The 22,893-nt window shown below is 43.1% G+C and overlaps 1 protein-coding gene across 1 annotated transcript in view; it reads right to left on the minus strand.

The window, feature by feature from the left end:
• Positions 1–22,893, minus strand: part of LOC142302305 (protocadherin gamma-A10-like) — a 608,756-nt gene that overhangs the window by 40,375 nt on the left and 545,488 nt on the right. Inside the window, exon 5 of the mRNA XM_075343369.1 lies at positions 1,751–1,809. Within this exon, the coding sequence (XP_075199484.1) occupies positions 1,751–1,809 (59 nt within the window). The remainder of the gene's footprint in view (positions 1–1,750; positions 1,810–22,893) is intronic.

Raw genomic sequence — 22,893 nt, forward strand, 5'->3', positions numbered from 1 at the left:
AGGGAACCATCCACCAGGATTTTGCAATAGGAAGTAAAGGCAGTGCCATACTGGCACTAGGATGCTGTATCAAGGCACACCTCTTGTTGTAAGATCGGATGTTTGGTTGCTGAAATATCTGTAATCAAAGTTGCAGAAATGCACTGCACTTTCATTTACGTGTGCATCCGGGCAGGCCCTTGTGGGTCCTCATCATAAATTCCTCCTCCTGCATCCTCAATGGCATGCCCCCTTTTCTTTATATAAATATCGCGCCACACCACCATTGCTGCTGGTGGTGGCGTGTACACATTGCCACAGTAATTTTGTCTTCATTAAAATGGAACCAGAGTCCATGCATGTGCGTACTGTGATCTCCAGTGCCATTTTATTGAAGAGACTATGGTGAAGACTATGCGCCAGCGTCGGACTGGCTATCGGAGGAATCTCCAGTAATGCCAGGCCTGGATTCAGGTACCTGCATTGCACTCCGGAGCTCTCACCTGAGCTCCGGAGTGCAGCCTAGACTGTACCTCGAGCGAGCAACGGAGATCACCCCGGCCTGTCTGTAGCTGACATGAAGTGAACCGCAATTGCCAGTCTAGGCTGCACTCCGGAGCTCAGGTGAGAGCTCCAGAGTGCTATGCAGGTACCTGAAGCCAGGCCTGGCATTACTGGAGATTCCTCTGGTAGCCAGTCTGGCGCTGCTATGAACTCATAGTTGCTCATAGTCTTTACAACAGTGTCTGTAAAAAATGGCGGCAGATATTGCAGGATGCGCAGACTCCGGTGGGCATTGTAATGAAGAAATAATTACAGTGGCAAAGCACACATGCTGCCAACAGCAATAATGGTGGCGTGGCACGATATTTATAAAAAGAAAAGGGGGCATGCGATACAAGACGCATGAGGAGGAGTATACACTGAGGACCCGACCCACAAAGGCCCACCTCCGATACACATGTCAACCAAAGTCCAGTGGATTTCAGCAATCAGGCATCACATCTTTCAACAAAAGTTGTGTGTGATTCACCACCCTAGTGCCAATATGGCACTGCCTTTACTTTACATAGCAAAATACTGGTCGTTTGTTTCCTTTAAAGCTCACCAAACAGCATTGAATTAGCCCTGCATACAAATATTGTCCTAAAGAGGATACAATGACTTGTACACAACAAAATGTAGCTAAACCATCAATGTCAGACATACTAAGCATCAATATTTAGTGAAATACTCTACATTTTTTGGAATGTGAAAAGTCCTCATACACATTTTAATTAAAGGGGTATTTCAAGTTTGAAAATGGGATGGGATGGCGGATAACGGTGATCACTGGGGGCCGACTACTGGCTGAATAGAGTGGGAGTGTGCATGATCAACCACCACTCCAGTCCCTGGCAGCAGAGAGGTGAGAGCAACCATGCGTCTGACACTGCGCATTAATTAGCATGTTAGTATGCCCACAGGGGTGTGCTAACATGCTAAGGAGGCCGACTAGCCAAGGGAACTAACTCCCATGCGACTAGTCCCTGCGCTCATTAGCATATCATAAAGGATCTTTAGAAATACTTTTTCTAAAGATCTCTTTATCTATGCTAGTGTATACAGGGACGGTTAGGCAGGGATTAGGAATATGCACCCAGAACCGTTCTTGGTTCTGGGTGCATACAGGACCTGACAGGTTCCCTTTAAATCACATGTTGTCAATATAGTAATAGGAAATACTTTCTACAGTATAAATACATATCAATGCATATAGTGATCTACTCACCCGCTTGGTCCGGGTCTCTGAGCCTGTGAGAAGCGCCATTCTGCATTAGGCTGTGCCTGCTGGAAGAAAGCAGAAAAGTGCTTGTAATTGCTACATATGGACATTGCAAGGAAATAAGAGAAAAACGCATTGGTTAATAATCTTATCTTCTTTGTTTTGAAACCTAAAAGGAAAAGTTGATTATATTGTTAGGAAAACATAGAATAAAATGCAGGTTATCCTTGAACTTTGCTGCAACCAAAAGAACACAATGTTAGGAAAACAACTGCATCATCGTACTTTATATTTAATTGGCAGAGACATTAGAACATTAATAAAGGAGACATTGTAGATTACGTATAAGAAATCCAATAGGTTTACATTCCTCCAAAAATTTGGACCGTTGCAATTAGTTTCTCAGAAATGGTCCAAACTCCTCCTATTGGACCATCTGTTACTGTCTGCAGCGCTGACGTCATGTTCAAAAGCGCTGCAGCCAATTAGTGAGCTAAGAGGTTGAGAGACATGTTCCATCAAATCAGGACGAACGTCTGAGCTCACTAATTGGCTGCAGCGCTTTTGACATGACGTCAGTGCTGCAGACAACAGTAAATGGTCCAGTAGGAGGAGTTTGGACCATTTCTGAGAAACTAACTTCAATGGTCCAAATTTTTGGTGAAGTCAACACTGCAGACAATAACGGAGTAAAGAGTCAAAGGTTTTCTGAAACTGGAAAATCCCTTTAATCACATTATATGTACACACCAGGAGAAAATATGCATTTCTTCAATACTGATGTGCATACCGTTAACCAAAAGAATAAATCTGAATATTGTATACAATTTATACCTAGTGAAATAGTCAATGAATGAAAAAATAATAAAGAAATATAAAAAAGGCTCCATATATACAATATATACAATAATATCCATTAAAGCCAACACCAGACTCCTAATGTTCCATTAGAAAGCTCACATTTGGGTTTATGATACATTACAGTAGTTTCCTAATGGTTGTGCTAACTTTTATACATGTGTTCCATGTAGAAATTACTTGTTCCTCAAGGTAAAGACGGCCCTTGGAGAATTGTAGTACGACGGAGCGTCTATGAGGAATATCCTCATTAAAAATAGACATGCAATGATGGCAGTCTCCCAGCTGGACAGACACCAGCTGAGATTCCTTGCAGGGATACACACTTCTTGTAATGAGGTTGCGAACAAGGGAAATACAGCACACGGCACAGCAAGAGGTTCAGTGGAATATACGATAAATACAGTGTGGCCGGGGGCTTGGCTTGGAATATTACAGAAGACTCTCAGTGGTATAACATTGACGCTGATTGATGCAGATAATGAATTCACATGGTTTTTTGAGCATTGTAGGCTTGGGCTAACTAATAGGGTGCTTAGGGCACGAAATCATTAAGATTGGCATTTCGCTCACCAGTTTAATGTATGGGCATGGTGGAGTAAGATGCAACTTAATCATCAGGGGTCCTTTCACACTGGCTTCTTTCTCACGTTCATTGGTCCCGTTAGAGCTATTATCCGAACCCTTGTAAAATGGGATTAGGACGTATGCGCCGACGGGGCCATTGACTATAATGGTACAGACAGAGACACTGTGTGCTGTTTCATACACCATTTTCGGGAATATATGCCGACTGGAGGTGGACACCCAGCAGTCAATGGCCCAATTGGCGCATACGTCTGAATAACATTTTGTGGGGGTTCAGATGTAAGCTCTAACTGGATACTGAACATGGGGAAGAATGTAAAAAGGCCCTAAAGGGTACATACTACTTAATAAATTAGGCATATGTTATCACTGGCCCACTTTGAGAGATATGCCCATGAATCGGATGAAAACAAAAAAGTCACTAAATTTTTGTGCAACTTCGAGCTGCATTAAAATGTTTCTACTTTCAGTGTTTTCTGCCAGAAACCTGATGAATCTTGGACTCTCAGTGATGCAATCAAATGTGGTCAATGTTCTGGTACAAATAATAGTGTGACGCCCTGGCAAAACCAGGTAGTCACAAAAGTAGTCCACCCTCCTTGTTACCACCAAAAACCCACACACAGGTACAACACACAGCCATTAAAGCCTAGCCACCCTCTCATGATAATATGGACACACCAGTGGGTGGGATCAGGCGGATGAGAACGCCCACCTAGGGGTCCTGAGGTGTCAGGGGCGGGAACACAACAGTAGAGTTCAGTCTGAGTCAGAGAGAAGTGAAGTTCAAGTTGTAGTGTGGAGAGCTGACAGCAGTGTAGTCAGGGGTCGTAGCCCTTGGACTACCTGGCTAGGTGGCAAACAGTGAGCAGGGCCACAGGCGACGGAGATCCGGTCGCAGGAGACCTAAACTAGACCGAGGCAGGGTTGTAGCCCGCCAGTACCGACAGCAGGAATCTGGTCTGGAGGCCGCGCACAGTCGGGGTGCCCGGACCCTACGGTGAGGAAGGTTGCAAGTCCCTCTCAAATTGACCAGCCGGGGACAAGGTTCCAGACTTTGTCCCATTAACTACCCAGATAGAGCGAAACGGAAGCCCAACGCGGGGGATAGAGTGTCCGTCAGAACCCACTGAGATCCCAAGGGTCAGCTTTCGCAGGCCACAGCTCCCAACACATACAGAACCGGGAGTGGACTTCTCCGTTCCATGCGAAGTCGTCCAGAAGCAAAGACAAACACAAAGTGCAAGAGGAAGGGATACCTGTTCATTAACCTGGGTGCGGGACCCGAATGCACCCTCCTAAGGCAGCCGGCCACTGGCAACTTGGTTTACTACTGGACTTGTGTGAAATTACTGAACTGTGAGAACACCATTGTCCCCCGGTCCAGCCCTCCTGCCACCTCCTGCAGTCATCACTCTCGTGTTCCATCCTCGGGCCCCGGGACTACCTACCCGTGGAGGGGATCCCACCTTGCTGCACCGCTCCATCAGCCCCGGGCGCCCCATCACCAGGCAGCGGTGGTGCCACCATCCCTCACCGCAACCCATGGGTAGCGTCACAGACACAACAACTCCCCTGTAAATATCCCCTTTCCGATGGTTGTGAGGACGGGCGGCCGTGAGAGTCCGGGTCTGGTCACCACTCGAGCCGTAGCAGCAAACCCGGATCCGAGCAGGCCCCCGAGAGAAAGAAGTGGCCGCGGCCCCCGCCTGCAACAATAGTAACCAGGATCACTTTAGCAGTAGACAGAATATATATTCTGTACATCATACAAAGAAAGGTATCCAGGCAGCACTCAGGCTCCGGTACATGAATCCAGGGAAGGTGTACCCAAAGTATAAGTAGTAACGTATGGGTACTCTAAATTTCTTCAAGGTATATGATTTATTCCATATAAATCACGGTTCACAAGGTACTTTACTTATACTGTACATCATAGTTACTATCTTTGTCTTTCTATTAGTCCCCTCCTCCCAGTCCCTATTAGTGACTCCTCCATGACCTTCTTCAGGCTCTGCCTGAACCTCAGCTGCTCAGATGTATGGATCATTAATAAACTCTGGTAATTGGAGCAATCTGATTCGCTATTCACAAAGAACAGCCAGCTCTTGGGTAATCACCAACATATACTTATATTAATAAACTGGGCGCAATGTACATTTTACAGCAAATTTACACATAGATTGAAAACCTAAACAGGTATCAACAACTTTCTAAGAAATTAAAGCACTTTGCAGGAGACATCTGTTCACATCTGGAAGTAATAACTTATAGCTGGGGCTACTTCCTCTAATTAGGGATTTTAGACTTTGAGGCTACGTTTTATAAGTCAGTCCTATGGCCTTCTCCCACCTTGGGGTCATGGGCACTGGTCAACATGACACTTTACTTCCTTTACCAATTACCCACATCTGGCCAGATACAAAGTAATTGCTGTTTCTTCTTCTGCTTCAAACAAACTTTAATTCCTGCCCTATAATAAAACCTTCTATAAATCACTCTTATGTCTGATGAATGGAAGAGGCAAGTTAAATGAAGTACTCTCTGTTCGGAGATTGCACGTCCCATAGCTGTAATAATGTGCGACTTCAGAGACTTTAGATGATTTGCTTAATCAATTTCACATGGTCGTGTGAAAACAAATGATATCACATCATCAGTGACCCAGCCATGTTATGCCAGGGAATATACATAACCGTTTCATGGGTTAGGGAATGACAGATCTCTATTGGCTGAAGGCGGAAGGTGTAAAGGAGAGGTTGAATAAAAGAGCCACGGAAAGTGATCCACTACTAATGTTTTTAGAGCACATAACATGAGCCACACAATATGCTATTTTTCCTGTTAAAAATTGAACAGCAATGGGGACTGTAAAAATGGAGTGAGCATTGTCTACGTGGTCATAGATGTGCACAGACACATAAAGTCAATAAGGCTGGGCTCATGTGTCCTATAGAATAAGGATTATGGCACTCTTGGAATTATAGGTGCTCAAGAAGAGTTCCAACCCATCAATATATACAAAAACACTTTGCACACCAAAACTGAATATAAGGACTTTATTATACATGCAATCCAATAAATGTAAAATGTAACGTTTCGACCCCTATATTTGGGTCTTCATCAGACACAATAGATTCTTGTGTAGGAATATGCCTTTAAGATGTTGACATTGTCAAAATCACCATGAGATCGATAGCCCTCCTCCCTGCGTTTAAAGCGCTCTGCTATACTGCGCCATTATATCTATACAGAACAGCAATCTGATCTATCTATAGATCTCACGGTGATTTTGACAGTGTCACCATCTTAAAGACATATTCCTACACAAGAATCTATTGTGTTTCATGAAGACCTAAATATAAACGTTCAATTTACATTTAATTGGATTGCCTGTATAATAAAGTCCTTATATTCATTTTAGTTTGCCAAGTTTTTTGCATCACATATCCTGCAGTCATCTGTTATCACGGATCCGTTAGAGATCCGTTTTCAAAAAAGTTGTGCAAACACAACTTTTTTATCCATTGTTAACTAACATATATCGGCCGGATCCATTTTTAACATGGGAGTCTATGGACAACGGATCCGTTAATGGATTGCTATTTATAGTCCATTTGTAACGCATCCATTAAGAAAACAACAGATCCGTTACAAATGTAAGTACAACGGATGGCTAAATAGCAATCCGATAACTGATCCATTGTCTATAGATTCCCATATTAAAAAAACGGATCTGGCAGACATAAGTTTCCCAACAGATCCGTTCTAACGGATGACTACAGAGCATTTGAACATAGCCTAAAGCAGGACTGCTTGCCACTACAGCTCCATTTACTTTGGATGAGTGGGGGTCCTAACAGTCACACTGCTTATACATTTGTCACCCCATTTCTTGATTATGGGATAAGCCCATTACCATTGCTAGTTATGGTGACCCGCAATAATAATGGATAGGAATAATAAATATAGGCTATTCTGTACGTGAGGTCACAAAGCTACAAGGGGCTGGCCAAAACCATTCTCCAATTGTGTATATTGTTTTCCATTTCTGAATGTTTGTTTGCACACTACATTCAATGGATAATTCACAAATGTGTAATCATGGTCGTCGGACAAAGAACTTGGATTCAATTCAATCTCTCCAGTACGGAAAGTTGAATGCTTAATACTTTTTTCTACATAAAAGTGAAGAGTATAATTATATGATTGCTGAGTAAGCCTATGAGCCACATAATGGAAACTGTCAGGAATAATACAAAAGTAACATCAACGCATAAAAGATCTGTTAGGTAGAGTCACTGCACCTGCCTCCAGAAACAGCCGTCTAATTTACACATCAATACAATTCTTCCCGGTTACTGCAGAAACCTGATGTGACGCAGGGCTTTGAGGAAAGGCCCAAGAGACTCGGGAATAATGCTTTCTTCCTGTGCTCATCAAAAATAAATGTAAAATCACTGATAGACTCTTGGCCTAGATTCTTTTAGCTCAATTTTATAGATCTACTTACTAGTAATGACAATTATTGTTTGTAAATAACTGAAATGTATCCATACATCCATTATAATAATGATTTTTATTCATATATTCTAATTCAGCATCACTTTACAATTCAGAAAGAATGTGCAGATTTAATATCAGATATTACGGCGTAAAGGCCCCGTTACACGCAACGAGATGTCGTTGGGGTCACGGAATTCGTGACGCACATCCGGCCTCGTTAGCGACGTCGTTGTGTGTGACACGTACGAGCAACCGCTAACGATGTAAAATATTCACCAAATCGTTGATTGTTGACACGTCGTCCATTTCCCAAATGTCGTTGCTCGTGCAGGACGCAGGTTGTTCGTCGTTCCTAAGGCAGCACACATCGCTACGTGTGACACCCCAGGAACGATGACCAACACCGTACCTGCGTCATGCCAGCAACGAGGTGGGCGTGACTTCCATGCGGCTGCTCTCCACCCCTCCATTTCAAGTGGATGCCTGCCGTGTGACATCGCTGTTACGCCGCACGAACCGCCCACTTAGAAAAGAGGCTGTTCGCCAGCCACAGCAACGTCACTAGGAAGGTAAGCACGTGTAACAGGTACTAGCGATTTTGTATGCCACGGGCAGTGATTTTCCCGTGATGCACAAACGACGGGGGCGGGTGCTTTCATGAGTGACATCGCTAGCGATGTCACTGCGTGTAAAGCCCCCATAACACATAGTCCACCAATTTCAAGAAGAGAAGTGAGAACCCTACTCACAAGCTTATAATGTTCATAGGACGTTGACCAAGAATGTAATAATATGTCCTCCATAATGCAATTCAAATGGGAGTCCGTCCTAGTCATGTCTCGGGATAAGCTGCAGTCTGAAGAAATATAGCTCCTGAGAACCTGTGTCTCAACTGACAGAGGAGCTGTACCAGAAATAAGCATACTTCTGTGCGTCAAGGAGAAGGGCTGTGACATCAGAAGAAATAAATCTTCTCCATGGGTGACTGAATACAAAAGATCATTCTCTTCAACCTCAGTCCCCCCACACCTTGTGCTCAAGCAGCTGAGATTTATTTTTTCTGATGTCACAACCCAAGAACATAACAAGTGAAGAGTGCTATGTCAGTATTGTAGCACGCTGCCGTTTTACTTTAAGAGCGGATGAACTACAAAATTGTCATTTTTTTTAGTGAATTATTTAAAGGGAACCTGTCACCACTGTTTTGGACTATAAGCTGCGGCCACCACCATCAGGCTCTTATATACAGCATTCTAACATACTGCATATAAGAGCCCAGGCCGCTGTGACAACATAAAAAACACTTTATAATACTTACCTAATGGTCGCTCTGTGGTAGATGAGGGCCTAATGGGCGCCTCCGTTGTCCGGTGCCGGAGCCGCCTCTTTTGGCCATCTTTGTTCTCCTTCTTCTCTAGCCACGGTGCATGACGGGTCCGACATCATCCACATTAGCCGGCATTCCGGTCCTGAGCAGGCGCAATTTGATCTGCCCTGAGCAGGGCAGATCAAAGTATTGTAATGTGCCTGCGCAATACCAGCGAGTGTGTATGACGTAGCCGCGTCATGCACACAGGCTTCAGAAAGAAGCCGAAGATGGCCGAAAGGGGAGGCGCTCACACCGGACAACGGAGATGGCCATTAGGCCCTCATCCACCGCAGAGTGACCGTTAGGTAAGTATTATAAAGTATTTTTTATGTTGTCACAGCGGCCTGGGCTCTTATATACAGCATGTTAGAATGCTGTATATAAGAGCCCGGTGGTGGTAGCCGCAGCTTATAGTCTAAAAAACTGGTGACAGGTTCCCTTTAAACATAAAAGCCCAACATCTGTAAAGATGGCACTTGCTACATCTGTAAATTTGTGGAATTAGTGATATACCTCAGTTATACAGTATATAACTTAGCAATCCAAACATAGCGCTCAGGAATGAGCTGATCCATACATTATTGACCACTAGCTCTTACAGAGCCGATATATTGATTGACTCTGTTTCTTCAAAGCCGAACTGCATTATTTATCACTTATTAAGGCCGACTATATTTGTATCCCTGACATTGACAAATGACAAAACTGATAAATGGCTGGTGACCTCAGGCTATCGTTATTAGTGATTACAGAAAATGTGCTGCTGGGCACTTGTGCAAATTGAATGTATTCCGTAGAGAAAAGTAGAAAGTCTGCACGTAGTTATAAAAGTAACATTACATTGTAGTGCAAACCTGCTGCAACACAGCCAGTTATTACATGATGCCCTATGTATTTCTCTAGTTGCTAATAATTTCCACAAATGTTTGCATGTATATACATATAGGGGCGGACACATCATTGGTTAAACATTTGCAGCCAAACAGGGGCCCAAGAGGTAAGAGGGCCCAAGAGGTAAGAGGACCCAAATGAAAAGGGGGCCCAAGAGGTAAGAGGGCCCTAGAGGAAAGGAGGCCCAAGAGGTAAGAAGGCCAAAGAGTAAAGGAGGCTCAAGAGGTAAGCGGGCCCAAGAGGAAAAGGGGCCCAAGATGTAAGAAAACCCAAGAGGAAAGGGGGCCCAAGAGGTAAAAGGGCCCAAGAAGAAAGGGGATCCAAGAAGTAAAAGGGCCCAAAAGGAAAGGGGACCTAAGAGGTAACCTGGCCCATTTTAACCTTCAAATCAGCAAGCAGCTCCTGCTACAGACAGAAGGAGGGACCCATACACTGGTGCCCTCTTCCGTCTGTGTCCACCACTGTATGCATATGTATATGAGGAATTATCAGCAGCTTTAGCCTTATAGGCAGAGTATACTCATCACTGGTAGCAGCGCCATTACAGCCATGTTAATGCCGCTGTTCCTGGAGAGTGACAAGACTTGTTGCGTCATGTAGACTGCACCCAGTAAGCAGCCGTTCTATGTCTGCACCTCATTAATACTCCGCCAGGGCGGAAATCTGTTCTGATGGAATAGTAAAGGCTGCAGCTGATGAGCTGATGATACTAGTCATATCACTCTCCAGGAACACCAGCACTGATATGGCTGGAACTGCGCCATTGTTGGAGATAAGAACCACTTTAAAGGAGGTGTCCATGTTATATTTATTTTAATCAATATGTCTGGGACATGATTTTGGAAAATTAATATATTGGAATTACAGGTTTTCTTTGTATAGCCCCACTTGCTTCATAATGTCACCCTCCTTGTAGACCATATGGAGCTCATGTTCTTTATAATGGACAATGATGGATGAGCCCATCAGACTCCGACGAATAAATATGCTTCACACTGCTTTTCGATTGGTGGAGGCTGATGGAAAGTTCTGGTGACATGCTCCTCCATTATTGGCCATTTTGGCAAGAGGAATGTAGTCAGTGAGGAATGCAACACTTTAAAAAGGAGGGTAACCTGTAATACATTGTATAGAAGTATAGTAATGCATGCCATTCTGGGTCATAAGGAGGTGCCCTGTGCTTATATACCTTAATATGGCAAAAACAACTCTTGAATCTAAATATGTGATCGAAGAAATGGAGCAAAATTTCAAGCTAGTCTTCAGTAATGCCTGATGTGTCCAATTTTTTCCACCTCCCCCTCCACCATCACTTATCATGGTACCATCATCCCTACTCTCAAAAAATAAATTACTGTCCTCCACATCCATATCACAATAGAGCAAATCACCCGAGGATTTCTGTAATTAACAGATGGAGATGACTTTGAACCATGTTGAAATGTAAAATCCCGAGGATTCTAATTGCAGCACAAATCCACATTTCGCAATCCCCTCTGGATTGTTTTTGTGATGAATGCTCCATTACACAATCTAATCCATTAAAAATGCAATTTTTAACAAAATTCAGTCTGAGCTGAATAATTTGTATGGAACAAAGCTCTATAAATAAAAACTGAGGATAACCAAATGGCCAGATACATCCTTCCCAAAATGTCTCTAATAAGACAGATATGTACGTCAGCCAAAGTTCAGATTTATTGCAAGAGGATGGAGAAATCTTAAAATCCATTTCTTCATATTTCAGGAATGCAAAGAAAACTGAGAAATATATTATCATTGATATCTGCTTATGTATAGTTATCATACATACCAGAGTAACAACACTAGAATTATAACATAAATGCTTATTTTTTGTCATTGTCAAAACTGTATAAAAGACTCTATACAGACTGATATCTTTGTAATCTTCTGATTTAGGTAAACCAGGTGACTGTCTTGTGCTTCCACCTATAGATATTGTCTAGGTCAGTGTTCCCCAACTTCAGTCCTCAAGAGCCACCAACAGTGCATGTTTTCAGGATTTCCTTAGTATTGCACAGGTGATAATTTAAGCACCTGCACATATGATGATTCCAACACCTGTACTAAGGAAACCATGAAAACATGACTGTCAATATGACTGTGGGATAGTGAGGGTCAATGGGGTCCTATGCTGTCCCTCATGCTAGGGGACCCTAGACTATCCCTAACCTCCAGATTACCGCTGATGGTGGAGATGCCAGAGTCTTATGCCTTACTATACTCCTGAGTAAAGCTGAACTGTTTCCCCCTCTCCCCAGGGAAGGAAGGGGCAGGCATGTGATGAAAACACAGATGAGAGAGACATTGATAAAAGAAACTCAATCACACTGTACACTGAGGATTAAACAATAAGAAACTAAAGGGAAAAGCAAGAGAAGTAATGCAGCAACAAAAGGAAAACAATGGTTAATACCACAACCACACAACAATAATATAACAACCACCAGTAAGCCAAGCCTGGAAAAATCCACCTCTACAGGCCAGTTAAAGTCAAGCTGTAGCTGGCACAATAGGAACTGTCCAGCCAGCATATATAGGAGGAGAGCGAATGTTACTGACTCTCTCATAGCATGTCTAAGGAGACTAACAAATAGCCCAGCAGATAATAACTCTTGCTAGCCTGTCTATGAAATACAGGTCTGTGATTTGATGCCCTAGTCACCCTGAAATGATCACAGACATCAGAGAAGTTAGCAGGCAGAGTGCAAAAATCTGAAGTCTCCACAGATCCTGATGCTGCCATGACAGTCAAGAATGCTTTTGTGACACCTGCCCTCTTGGTGGCTCTTGAGGACCAGAGTTGAAGACCACTAGTCTAGAGAAGAAGGAAGGGATTTGAACATACGCAATATTTTTGTTCCTGTGGAGATAAGCGTATTCATTGCCCTTTCCCCTGTGCATACATTTGCATGATGAGCATGCATGTGTATGTGGAGGTGTCAGTAGGAATACCTGTTGGCAATTGAAGACTTTGGTCACTTTTTTTGCATGTCTATGGGAAAAATGAAGGCCTCATTTTCCTATATTTGACTATGAAGCTTTTTTTTTCCCTTTGGATGGCAGTGACATTTCGGAGGAAAACCGATGCAAGAACTGATCCTATAGATTGTTAAAGGATTGTTCATATTTGTACATCATTTTTAAGATGTGCCTGATTCATCAGGTGCCTCCACCACGTCCCTTCATCAAGACTGGCGTGATCAATACCAGTCTTGGTGAATCAGGTCCTAGATGTTGTGTCCTTTTGGATCCTGCTCACCAGTTTTGCAGTAGAAGCTTGTGATAACTGACAGCAGTAAAAGCCTGCTGACAACTGATGCCCTTGATGCCATTGTAGCATCAATAGTGAACAGTTGAGGCACAAAAACTGATCTTGATGTCATGAATAAAAGGAAACCCAGCCTAATAATGCATTATGGTGTCATGAATTAGTCTACAACGCCACCTGCTCTTTTAGAGGCTCCTCTTGACAGCCCTTTTAATATTATTGAGGTTCCCAAAACTAGATAAAGAAGTGATGATGGGGATTTCAAGTCAGTAATTGCATTAGAGGACATTATAAGGATCATCTCTAGTCATCAGAGCTGCTTACAAGGAACAATAGATGGCATTCACCAGCACAGACGCTATATATTTAATGTTCAATGTTCCTTTAAGGTCATTATATCAGATAAAGACATCTCCTAACCATTGTCCTTCAGGTATTCCTAGGTGAATTCACTACATGGTTAACAAAGCTTGACATAATCATACACCCCATTGATTTTTTTTCTCTCCTGGTGAGTCATCTAAACCAAATATAGCTCTTCCGCAGGCTATTTAATTCAGTTCAGTGAAGGCTTCTTTGATGCTTCCAACAATGGCACATGGCTGAAATCTATAAATACTTTTCATATAAAAAGAATCAGAACCATGATGCAGAATAGTTCCCAATATACAAGCTACTGCTTCTTCGCAAATAACCACTAAAACCAATCAGATTCAGGTATTGAGCTACCTAGCATGGCGCATTTCAATACATGCTCATAATTTTCCCTTTAAGAAATAACCCACAATGCCCTTTTAATAGTGTGGTCGTGATTTAATGGAGACCTTCACTACTTCTGAGATTTCTCACTATCAGACCCGCAACACACATCCATTTTTTTTGTGCGTGTGCGGTACGTATTTGCACGTACCGGAGACACGGAGACACGGAGACCCATGTTATTCAATGGTAGATGGCACACACACGTAAAATCACACGGAACGTGTGTCCGTGTGGTAAGTACGTGTGTGCGCTTTTCTACATGGACGACATGTCCGGTTTTGGCTGGCAGCACGCAGGCACGGACCTGCTAAAGTCTATGGGTCCGTGCCTGCACGGACCGCCCAAGGAGTATGTCCATGTTCAGCACGTATCGTCCGTGTCCGTTTTTCATCACAAAATCTGCAACACTTGTTTCCAATCTATCAGGTCAATTGAAAGCAAACAACACCAGGATCTCATGATGAATGATTAAAATCGTTAATTGGGTAAGAATGCGGGCCTTTAAAAACGGACAGTAAACGGACAGCACACGTACGTATTTTATGTTAATACGGACATTCCACATGCACACACGGCTCGCATACGCCATCACACGGATGCCATACGTACCGGAGAAACGCCCCTAAAAAACGGAACACGGACCTGAAAAACGGACCGTAAGACACGTACGTTTTTTTTGCGGAAGTGTGTTTTAGGCCTTAGAGAGGATTAAAAAGATTCACAGGTCCTTAGTCAAATGACCACCTTTGCAGTCCATGACCACTGGCCCAGAGCCCTGTGAATCTCCTTCTACCTGCCAGCATCTCTGGAGTCTTTTCTGATTAGAAGGTCAAACGTGACGTCATGTGTGCATTGTACTGTAACGCTGGGGTCACACCAAGCCTACTAATCAGAAGAGGCACCAGGGATGTTGGCATGTAGTAGGAGATTCGCAGGACTCTGGACTACAGACATGGCCACTAGACCAGGATCCTGCAAAACCTTTTGGTTATCTCTGCTCATTATGTAATTTTAATTTGAAACTGGATAATAACACCTATTTTGCAAATAAAAACAAGAAAATCTAATTGTTATTAGAGAAACAGTTGAAGGAGTGTTTCCTAAGGCTGCTTTCGCACATCCGTTTTTTGCTGTCCGGCACAATCTGGCAAAAAAACTGATGCAACTGATCTGGTGAAAAAACGGATCCGTTGCATCAGCCTTTTCCATGCGTTCCGTCCGTTTTTTGATGGATCCGTTGTGCTACTGAGCATGCGCAGTTCGAAAACCGGATCCGTCATTGGATTCCGTCATATGCTGGATGATGACAGATCCGGCGCTCATAGGCTTTCATTGTAACTCACACCGCACGTGCTGGATCCGGCGCCATATGGTTTTTCGCCGGAGACAGAAAACGCTGCAAGCAGCGATCCATCCGGCCGCCGGATCAGCTATTTACGCCAGATCCGGCAAAAGCCGTATGCAACGCAAGGCCATGCGGCACAATCCGGCACTAATACAAGTCTATGGGGGAAAGAAAGGATCCGGCGGCAACACACGCCGGATCCGTTCTTTCCGGTTTTTACCTGATTGTGCTGCACGGCAAAAACCGGATGTGTGAAAGCAGCCTAAGCCAGGACCTTTATCTTTTAATTCCCTGTGGTGGCACTAAAGGGAGATTGAAGGGCCCAATTCATTAAAGCTTTTACAACAGTATTTTGGAGTAAAAAGCTTTGAAAAGTTACATAATTTTCACGAAACAGAAAGCTGTGCTAAAATAATGCGACTTTTGGTATTCTCATGCCATTTTTCTCCTAAATCCAACAAAGTGGGTGTAACTGGGGCAGGACCGGGATGTAATGACTGTGTAATGACCACCATTTGTCAAAGTCATGACGAGTGGAGGTGTTTGCTTCACCATAAATCTTATTCCAGTAGGGACTGGAGTAGGATTTGAGGTGCGACGCACACCAATCGTCTGACGCCCCCTCATAATGAATGAGAAGCATCTGACTGGTGAATCGGGCCCTTAATGCAAGGCTGAGCACTAAGGTTCCTAGTGATGAGGAACCCTATGATGAGCTTATGTTTTACCAAACAGGAATTTGCCAAAGCAAACAGCCCCTTTAATGGCTCCAATGTATTAAAATGGGTGAAAATGATATTTATTTGCATAAGAGGATCTGTAAAAATAAATGTGTATAGAGCTGTGAAAAGTGGCCGGGCAAGACTAAACATGAACAAGTCTCCACATGTAAAACACAAGACCAGAAATAGACAAAGCCTCTGGAAAGTTGCCAGTGTGATTTGTATGTGTTCGATGTGGGCCGGGAAGGAGACTATTAAATAGCACAACCATACACAAACATACACAGGGCATTATTAGCATAAAAAACTTGATTGAACTGATTCTAATCACATATTGTGTAATCTGGTATTAGTCTGATCGTATGTTATACTCCATTATACTCCAAAAAAGAGCGATTAAAAGTCCTGTTGATTACGAATACCGATCAGTATTGAGATTTTACAAAGCAGCATGGTAGAAGTGAATTTAGTTCCATTACAACCACAACACTAAGGGTGGCTTTACATGCTGCGATATCGGTCCCTATATCGCTAGCATGAGACTCGCCCCCATCGTTTGTGCGCGACGGGCATATCGCTGCCCGTCGCGCACAAAATCGCGCACCCGCGTCACACGTACTTACCTGCCCTTTGACATCGCTGTGACCGGTGAACCGCCTCCTAAGAGGGCGGTCCGTTCGGTGTCACAGCAACGTCACAAATCGGCCGCCCAACGTAACATCCCGCCCACCTCCTTCCTTCCGCATTGTGGCCGTAGGCAGGTAAAGAGATGATCCTCGTTCCTGCGGCGTCACACATAGCGATGCGTGCTGCCGCAGGGACGAGGATCAACTTCACCCCAGCGACAGCAGCGATACCTGGCAGCGGACCCCCATGTCAGCGAGGAGCGATTTTGGACATTTTTGCAACGATCCAAAATCGCTCCTAGAAGTCACACGCTACGACATCGCTACAGCATCCGGATGTGCGTCACAAAATCCGTGACCAACGAGATCGCTGTAGAAAGCGTAGCGTGTAAAACCCGCTTTAGGACGAAAGTTGCCCATAATCCAGCAGATTTGTGTTAGACCACGTGCTCAAGTTGAGTATTTGGTGAGTTTTTGTAGCCAAAACCAGGAGTGGGTAACAAATTCAGAAGTGGTGCCCGTGTTTCTATTATACTTTTCCTCTGATTGTCCCACTCCTAATTTTGGCTACAAATACTGAAGGAAAAAAACCTCACCTAATACTCAGTGTACACATGGCCAAAGGCAACTACATTCACTTTCATTATGTTGGGTATGTATCACTGCAACATTGTGATATTTTGTAGCCAAAGTGTCTGGGCAGCCAAAGTTTTAAAGGAAAACTAACACCGACAAATAATATATTGCATATATCAGTTTTTTTAACATACCGTGATCTGTATTTGAAATAAAAAATAAAAATGTTGCAAATGTTTACAGTGGTCACTGGGGCTTTTTTTTAGACTAATGCTTCCTGTTGTTTCAGGAAACAACACATGTACATAGCCATAATGACCAGTCTCTAAACCTATCTTTTTTTAATGAAACCTCTAATGAGCATCTGCAAAGTCATTGTGAAGAGAGTAGGAGCTGGGACAACAGTGATATAACTTATTGTGATTGGTGTAACTTGTTTTATCAGCTGGATATGGAAGTCAGACTTGTCATTGTAATCCTGCCTCTGATAATAGGGAACCTTGCTGAAAACATTAGACGGAGCTGTTTCTTGCAAAAGTTACATTTCTCTGTTTCTGTAATGGAAAAGAAAATGGAACTCTAAACACCAACCTATCCTAAAGTATAAAATGGAACAAAGGAAACTTTCCTCTTATGACACGTGCCCAATATCCCTCTGGAGATAAGCTTACTAGTCGGCTCAGGAGATCATATTCCACCTGTCACTGTACAATGGCCATAATCATCACAGGATATAACAAAAAAACTGAAAATCACAGGCAGAGGGTATAAATATTTCAAGACAAAGTGCCATATAATGCAATCTCCTGAACTAATGATGGAAGTGCTCCAACCTAATTTCTAGATGGGCTCAGAATAGCCATTCATTAAGAACATGGTCACCGGGGATTGGACTCACAATGCAGGGATCACTGTCACTATTTATAGCCAGCACCTGTGGTCTGTCTGGCAAGTCAATACCGCAATAAAATGGAGCACCCACTGCAGATGTCTACCGGGCTCAGAACTATCACCATTTAAAGTAATGCTACGGATCATGAGCTATTACATATTTGTATTTACTGTACATCTAAGACATTTTATGATCATTGTAACCTTTCTTGATGTCCCTCAATCATTAACCTATATAACTTCATTAATATAATCAGACATGATCTATATGGCATGATGTCAGGATAGAAACATTTGAAATCAGAGACAACGGGGGGACATTAATAAAGGCATCTGTGCCTGTTTCCTGGTATTAAAAAGTTTGTTTCGTCCGAATATTTTCTGATTTTTTGCAACTATTAAAAAGTTGGTGATGAAGGGGTTTGGTAAGCCAGGCGAAAATTTATGAACTGTGACTTTTTTTGCACCAAATTTATCAAAGTGCAATATTTTGAGGTGGACAACCATCAAACACAAGATTTGCGTCAGACTCTGATATTATGTTTTCAAAAGACGCCTTGAAAAAACAAGGATCCATAGGAAGGTGCTGGTGATATACATATGAAAAATAATAAGCACCTAATAAGAAAAACAATCAAATTAAAGGGGTTTTCTGAGATCTGTAGAAATTCTGGAAATACCCGTGCATTCTGACTAATATAATAAGATATAAAATTTAGGAAGTTCTCTTCATGGCCTATCACCTATCCACTGTTTAAGTTTCTGTTGAGGCTACATCACATCCAGAGACATCAATATCGTCTGCAGTGGTGGATGTTAAATCAACACAGCTTGTTCTTGGTAACCCTGGCCATGTGCCACAATGGTATATTTTAGAAAATGCTGTTAAATATAATAGATTAGAGAAGTAGTTACTATTTTGGTGCCAAACATCCACTTATGATGGTTGAGCATGGAACCTTTGGTGCATAAAGCTTTGTATAGCTATATGGCTGCATTAATTCTATTGATATAATAATTAGCTAATGGGGTTGGCTTGTGAGAAACACTTAGAACCTATCTACTTGATGTGTGATAAATAAATAATCAGTGGTGGTCTGACTGCTGGAAATCCCACCAATCTTAAGCGGTCCTTAAGTCCCATGTGAATGGAGCTACAAACATCAACGTAGACTTCTATCAGTCTATGGCAGACGTAATGGGAGTGTTTGCCTTTAGAATGGAGTGAATGGAGTAATGGTCAGTGTCACACATGTGGGGGTGCACCACTCATGTGATCAAACTCTTCCTACCCACCCTATTGTAGAAGAAAAATGTTGTTGGTGGGATAATCACTTTTGATGGTACCACATTATACATAGAATTGTCTTTGTAAAAATAAAAGAAATTCTGTCTTGGGTTAAGTATAAAAATATTATTTTATGACATTCCGGCTTCTCGTTATTCCAGAACACTAAGACTTAAATAACTATCAATACCTGCAATGTTTAACTGTTTACTTAATAATACAACTAAAGCCCCCCATACAGATGGCTGTTGGTCAACTGACAGTTTGGCAGATCATTTGCAGAAGCGCTCGATCAGGTGAGATCTCATGCGTTCTTTAAAAGAAAGATCTCCAATAAAAGAAAGAACTCGGACATGTCCAATCAACATCTCCCCTGACAAACAGTTGGCCAGCGCCCTGATACATATTAGACCATTGGCCAAAGACAATGATATCGGCAGATGCAGTCGACATTGATCTAGTGTGTATAGGGGGCTTTAGAAGTCATTTAGGTTTGGACCCGATCCAATCTGATTTGCCTTAGAGTGCTAATGAAGCCGGTTCACTGCACCATCTGCCTGCTGTATACTGTCTGTGGAATATAAGCATATAATTGCTTACACAAGGTCCTAAATAATCTGCTACACCAGGCATATAATTCTACAAACACATCCATATGTATACAACACATCCTTGAAGCTGCTGTACATCGTATTGTTCAGTATCCTGCCCCCTACCAGCTAACCCGCCACATCCAGGAAGTGCACAGGAAGTCATCCTGAAACTTTCCCTGACGCCAAGAAACATAAGCTAAGCTGAAAGTTGTATATATTTCCTTTAGATGTGGAGTTCCTGAAGCTTTGCTGGTTTCTCGACTATTATAGACTGTTGTCTCTTTGCTATACACAAATAACTGACATGTAGGTGCAAAAATCCAAACATCATATAATGCTAACTGTATGTCTCCATTATTGAGACAGCTCAGAGCAGGAGTGGATTTGGACTACATATAATGGCCCAATTCATCCAACGGTTATTGCCAAAATTGTGGTGTAATACACTTTAGTAAGTAGCAACATTTTTGTACAACGCAAAGTTTTATCATTTTCACTACAGTTCCACCAACTCCTCAAAATTAAGAGGAGCTTAGGTGGGACCCCACAACTCCTCTAATTGATGGCTGCAGCTTGGGTATGATTACTGTCGAGGCAGATACCATTTTTTTTCAGATACGCCAAACTCATTACAAGGCGTGCACCTTACAATGCATCTGGCACATCTGACTCTACCACACACCCTCATCAAGACCTGTGTGAACAATGCCATTCTTGATGAATCGGGGCTAAAATGATTGAACCACCATTATAAATTGTTGAATTATTTAATTGCTATTGTGTAATAATGGGGTTGGGCTATGTTAGCAAGTGGTAACAGAAAGAGGATATGACATCATTTTCCGGCTGAGTTGTAATTTTTTTTTACAGCTCCAATTTTGCACTAATGCTGTAAATATGAAAGACATTTGTTATTTCACTTCCTGTAGTCAGCCTTGACCAATAGACAATATTGTGCTTAAAAAAACCCAGAATAAATAAATCCAAAAAAAGCAGAAAAAATAATGGTAAAATATAAAAAAGTTTAAAAATGTATCATATTTATCCAGTACTTAAAAAGAACCTGTTCTAATTTTTTATTGTTTTAAACCATTTACCCCTAGAAAAAGAACTAGTTTTCCAAGTACAACTTAAAAAACAAAGACTTTAAAATAGTTTTATACTGTAACAAGTAGAGTATGTTAATGAGCAGGCTTCCCGCAAAAGTCACGTCTGAGCTCCCGGAATACCCAGCGGGCCTTATAAGCCCATGGCAGTATACAGGGTCTATCATCGCTCTGTTCTATCATGTTCACACACGGCCGTGCTGGCTATCTGTACACATTCATTGGAACTTAGCCTGATTACTGCAAATAAATGGATGTATCCAAGGCCGTTAGCTGGTTCCCATAGAGTCAGGTCAAGCAACAAAGTATATCAGTAATGGGAAAGCTTGGCAAAAAACAACTAAAACCTAGTATATGCTGCTCCTTTCCAACACAATAATACGTCAGCTAACTTACAGCCACTCATACAATCCCTAATATTGTTCATACAAAAAATAATTCAAAAGTTATATAGGACATACCACCATATATAAGGCAAGTACTGTAAGGGTACCGTCACACTTTAGCGACGCAGCAGTGATCCCACCAGCCATCTGACCTGGTCAGGATCGCTGCTGCGTCGCTACATGGTCGCTGGTGAGCTGTCAAACAGGCAGATCTCACCAGCAACCAGTGACCAGCCCCCAGCCAGCAGCGATGTGCAAGCGACGCTGCGCTTGCACGGAGCCGGCGTCTGGAAGCTGCGGACACTGGTAACTAAGGTAAACATCGGGTATGGTTACCCGATGTTTACCTTAGTTACCAGCGCACACTGCTTCGCTTACCGTGTGCAGGGAGCAGGAGCCGGCACTGGCAGCGTGAGAGCTGCGGAGGCTGGTAACGAAGTTAAATATCGGGTAACCACCTTGGTTACCCGATGTTTACCTTGGTTACAGCTTACCGCAGGCTGTCAGACGCCGGCTCCTGCTCCCTGCACATTCAGGATTGTTGCTCTCTCGCTGTCACACACAGCGATGTGTGCTTATCAGCGGGAGAGCAACAATAAAAAAACGAACCAGGGCTGTGTGTAACGAGCAGCGATCTCACAGCAGGGGCCAGATCGCTGCTCAGTGTCACACACAGCGAGATCGCTAATGAGTAGAGATGAGCGAACCGGTCGCGGTTCGGCTCGAGGTGGTTCGCCGAACGGAGGTCTCGTTCGAGTTCAGTTCGTCGAACGTTCGACGAACCGAACTCGAACGTATAGGCTATAATGGGAGGCAATCACAAACACATAAAAATGCATTATAAATGTACACAAACAGTTAATAAACATTGCCATAACACTTACCGGTCCTCGCGATCCCTTCTGCACTCTGTCTCCTGCCGCTATTCCATCCGATGATCGCTGAATCCTCCCGGTGACCTGCACTGCCAGCAGAGATGCAGGACCTATCGTGACGTCAAAATAGCCATGTGACCAGTCATGTGGCTATTATCTCATTGGCTACAGACTGGTCACATGACTATGACACGTCATGTAGGACCTGCGAGTGCATCTCTCCGGTACACGGTGCACATATGTGTATCGCCGTGTACCGGCGACATGCTCTAGCACACGGTCGACTCCCCGTTCCGTTAGGGACCGGCTGACACAGCCGGTCATTAACGGAGATCACCGTTGCCATAGCAACGCAGTTAGCGGTGACGTCACCGCTAACCGCGGCTCCGAGAGCACCGTTGCTATGGTAACGCGTCTGTCAGCGTTACCGCTAGCAGCCAGCAGTGATCACTCACGGAGTGAAGGCTGCACGCTG

Source organism: Anomaloglossus baeobatrachus, chromosome 4, assembly GCF_048569485.1.
Source record: "Anomaloglossus baeobatrachus isolate aAnoBae1 chromosome 4, aAnoBae1.hap1, whole genome shotgun sequence".
NCBI lineage: Eukaryota > Metazoa > Chordata > Amphibia > Anura > Aromobatidae > Anomaloglossus > Anomaloglossus baeobatrachus.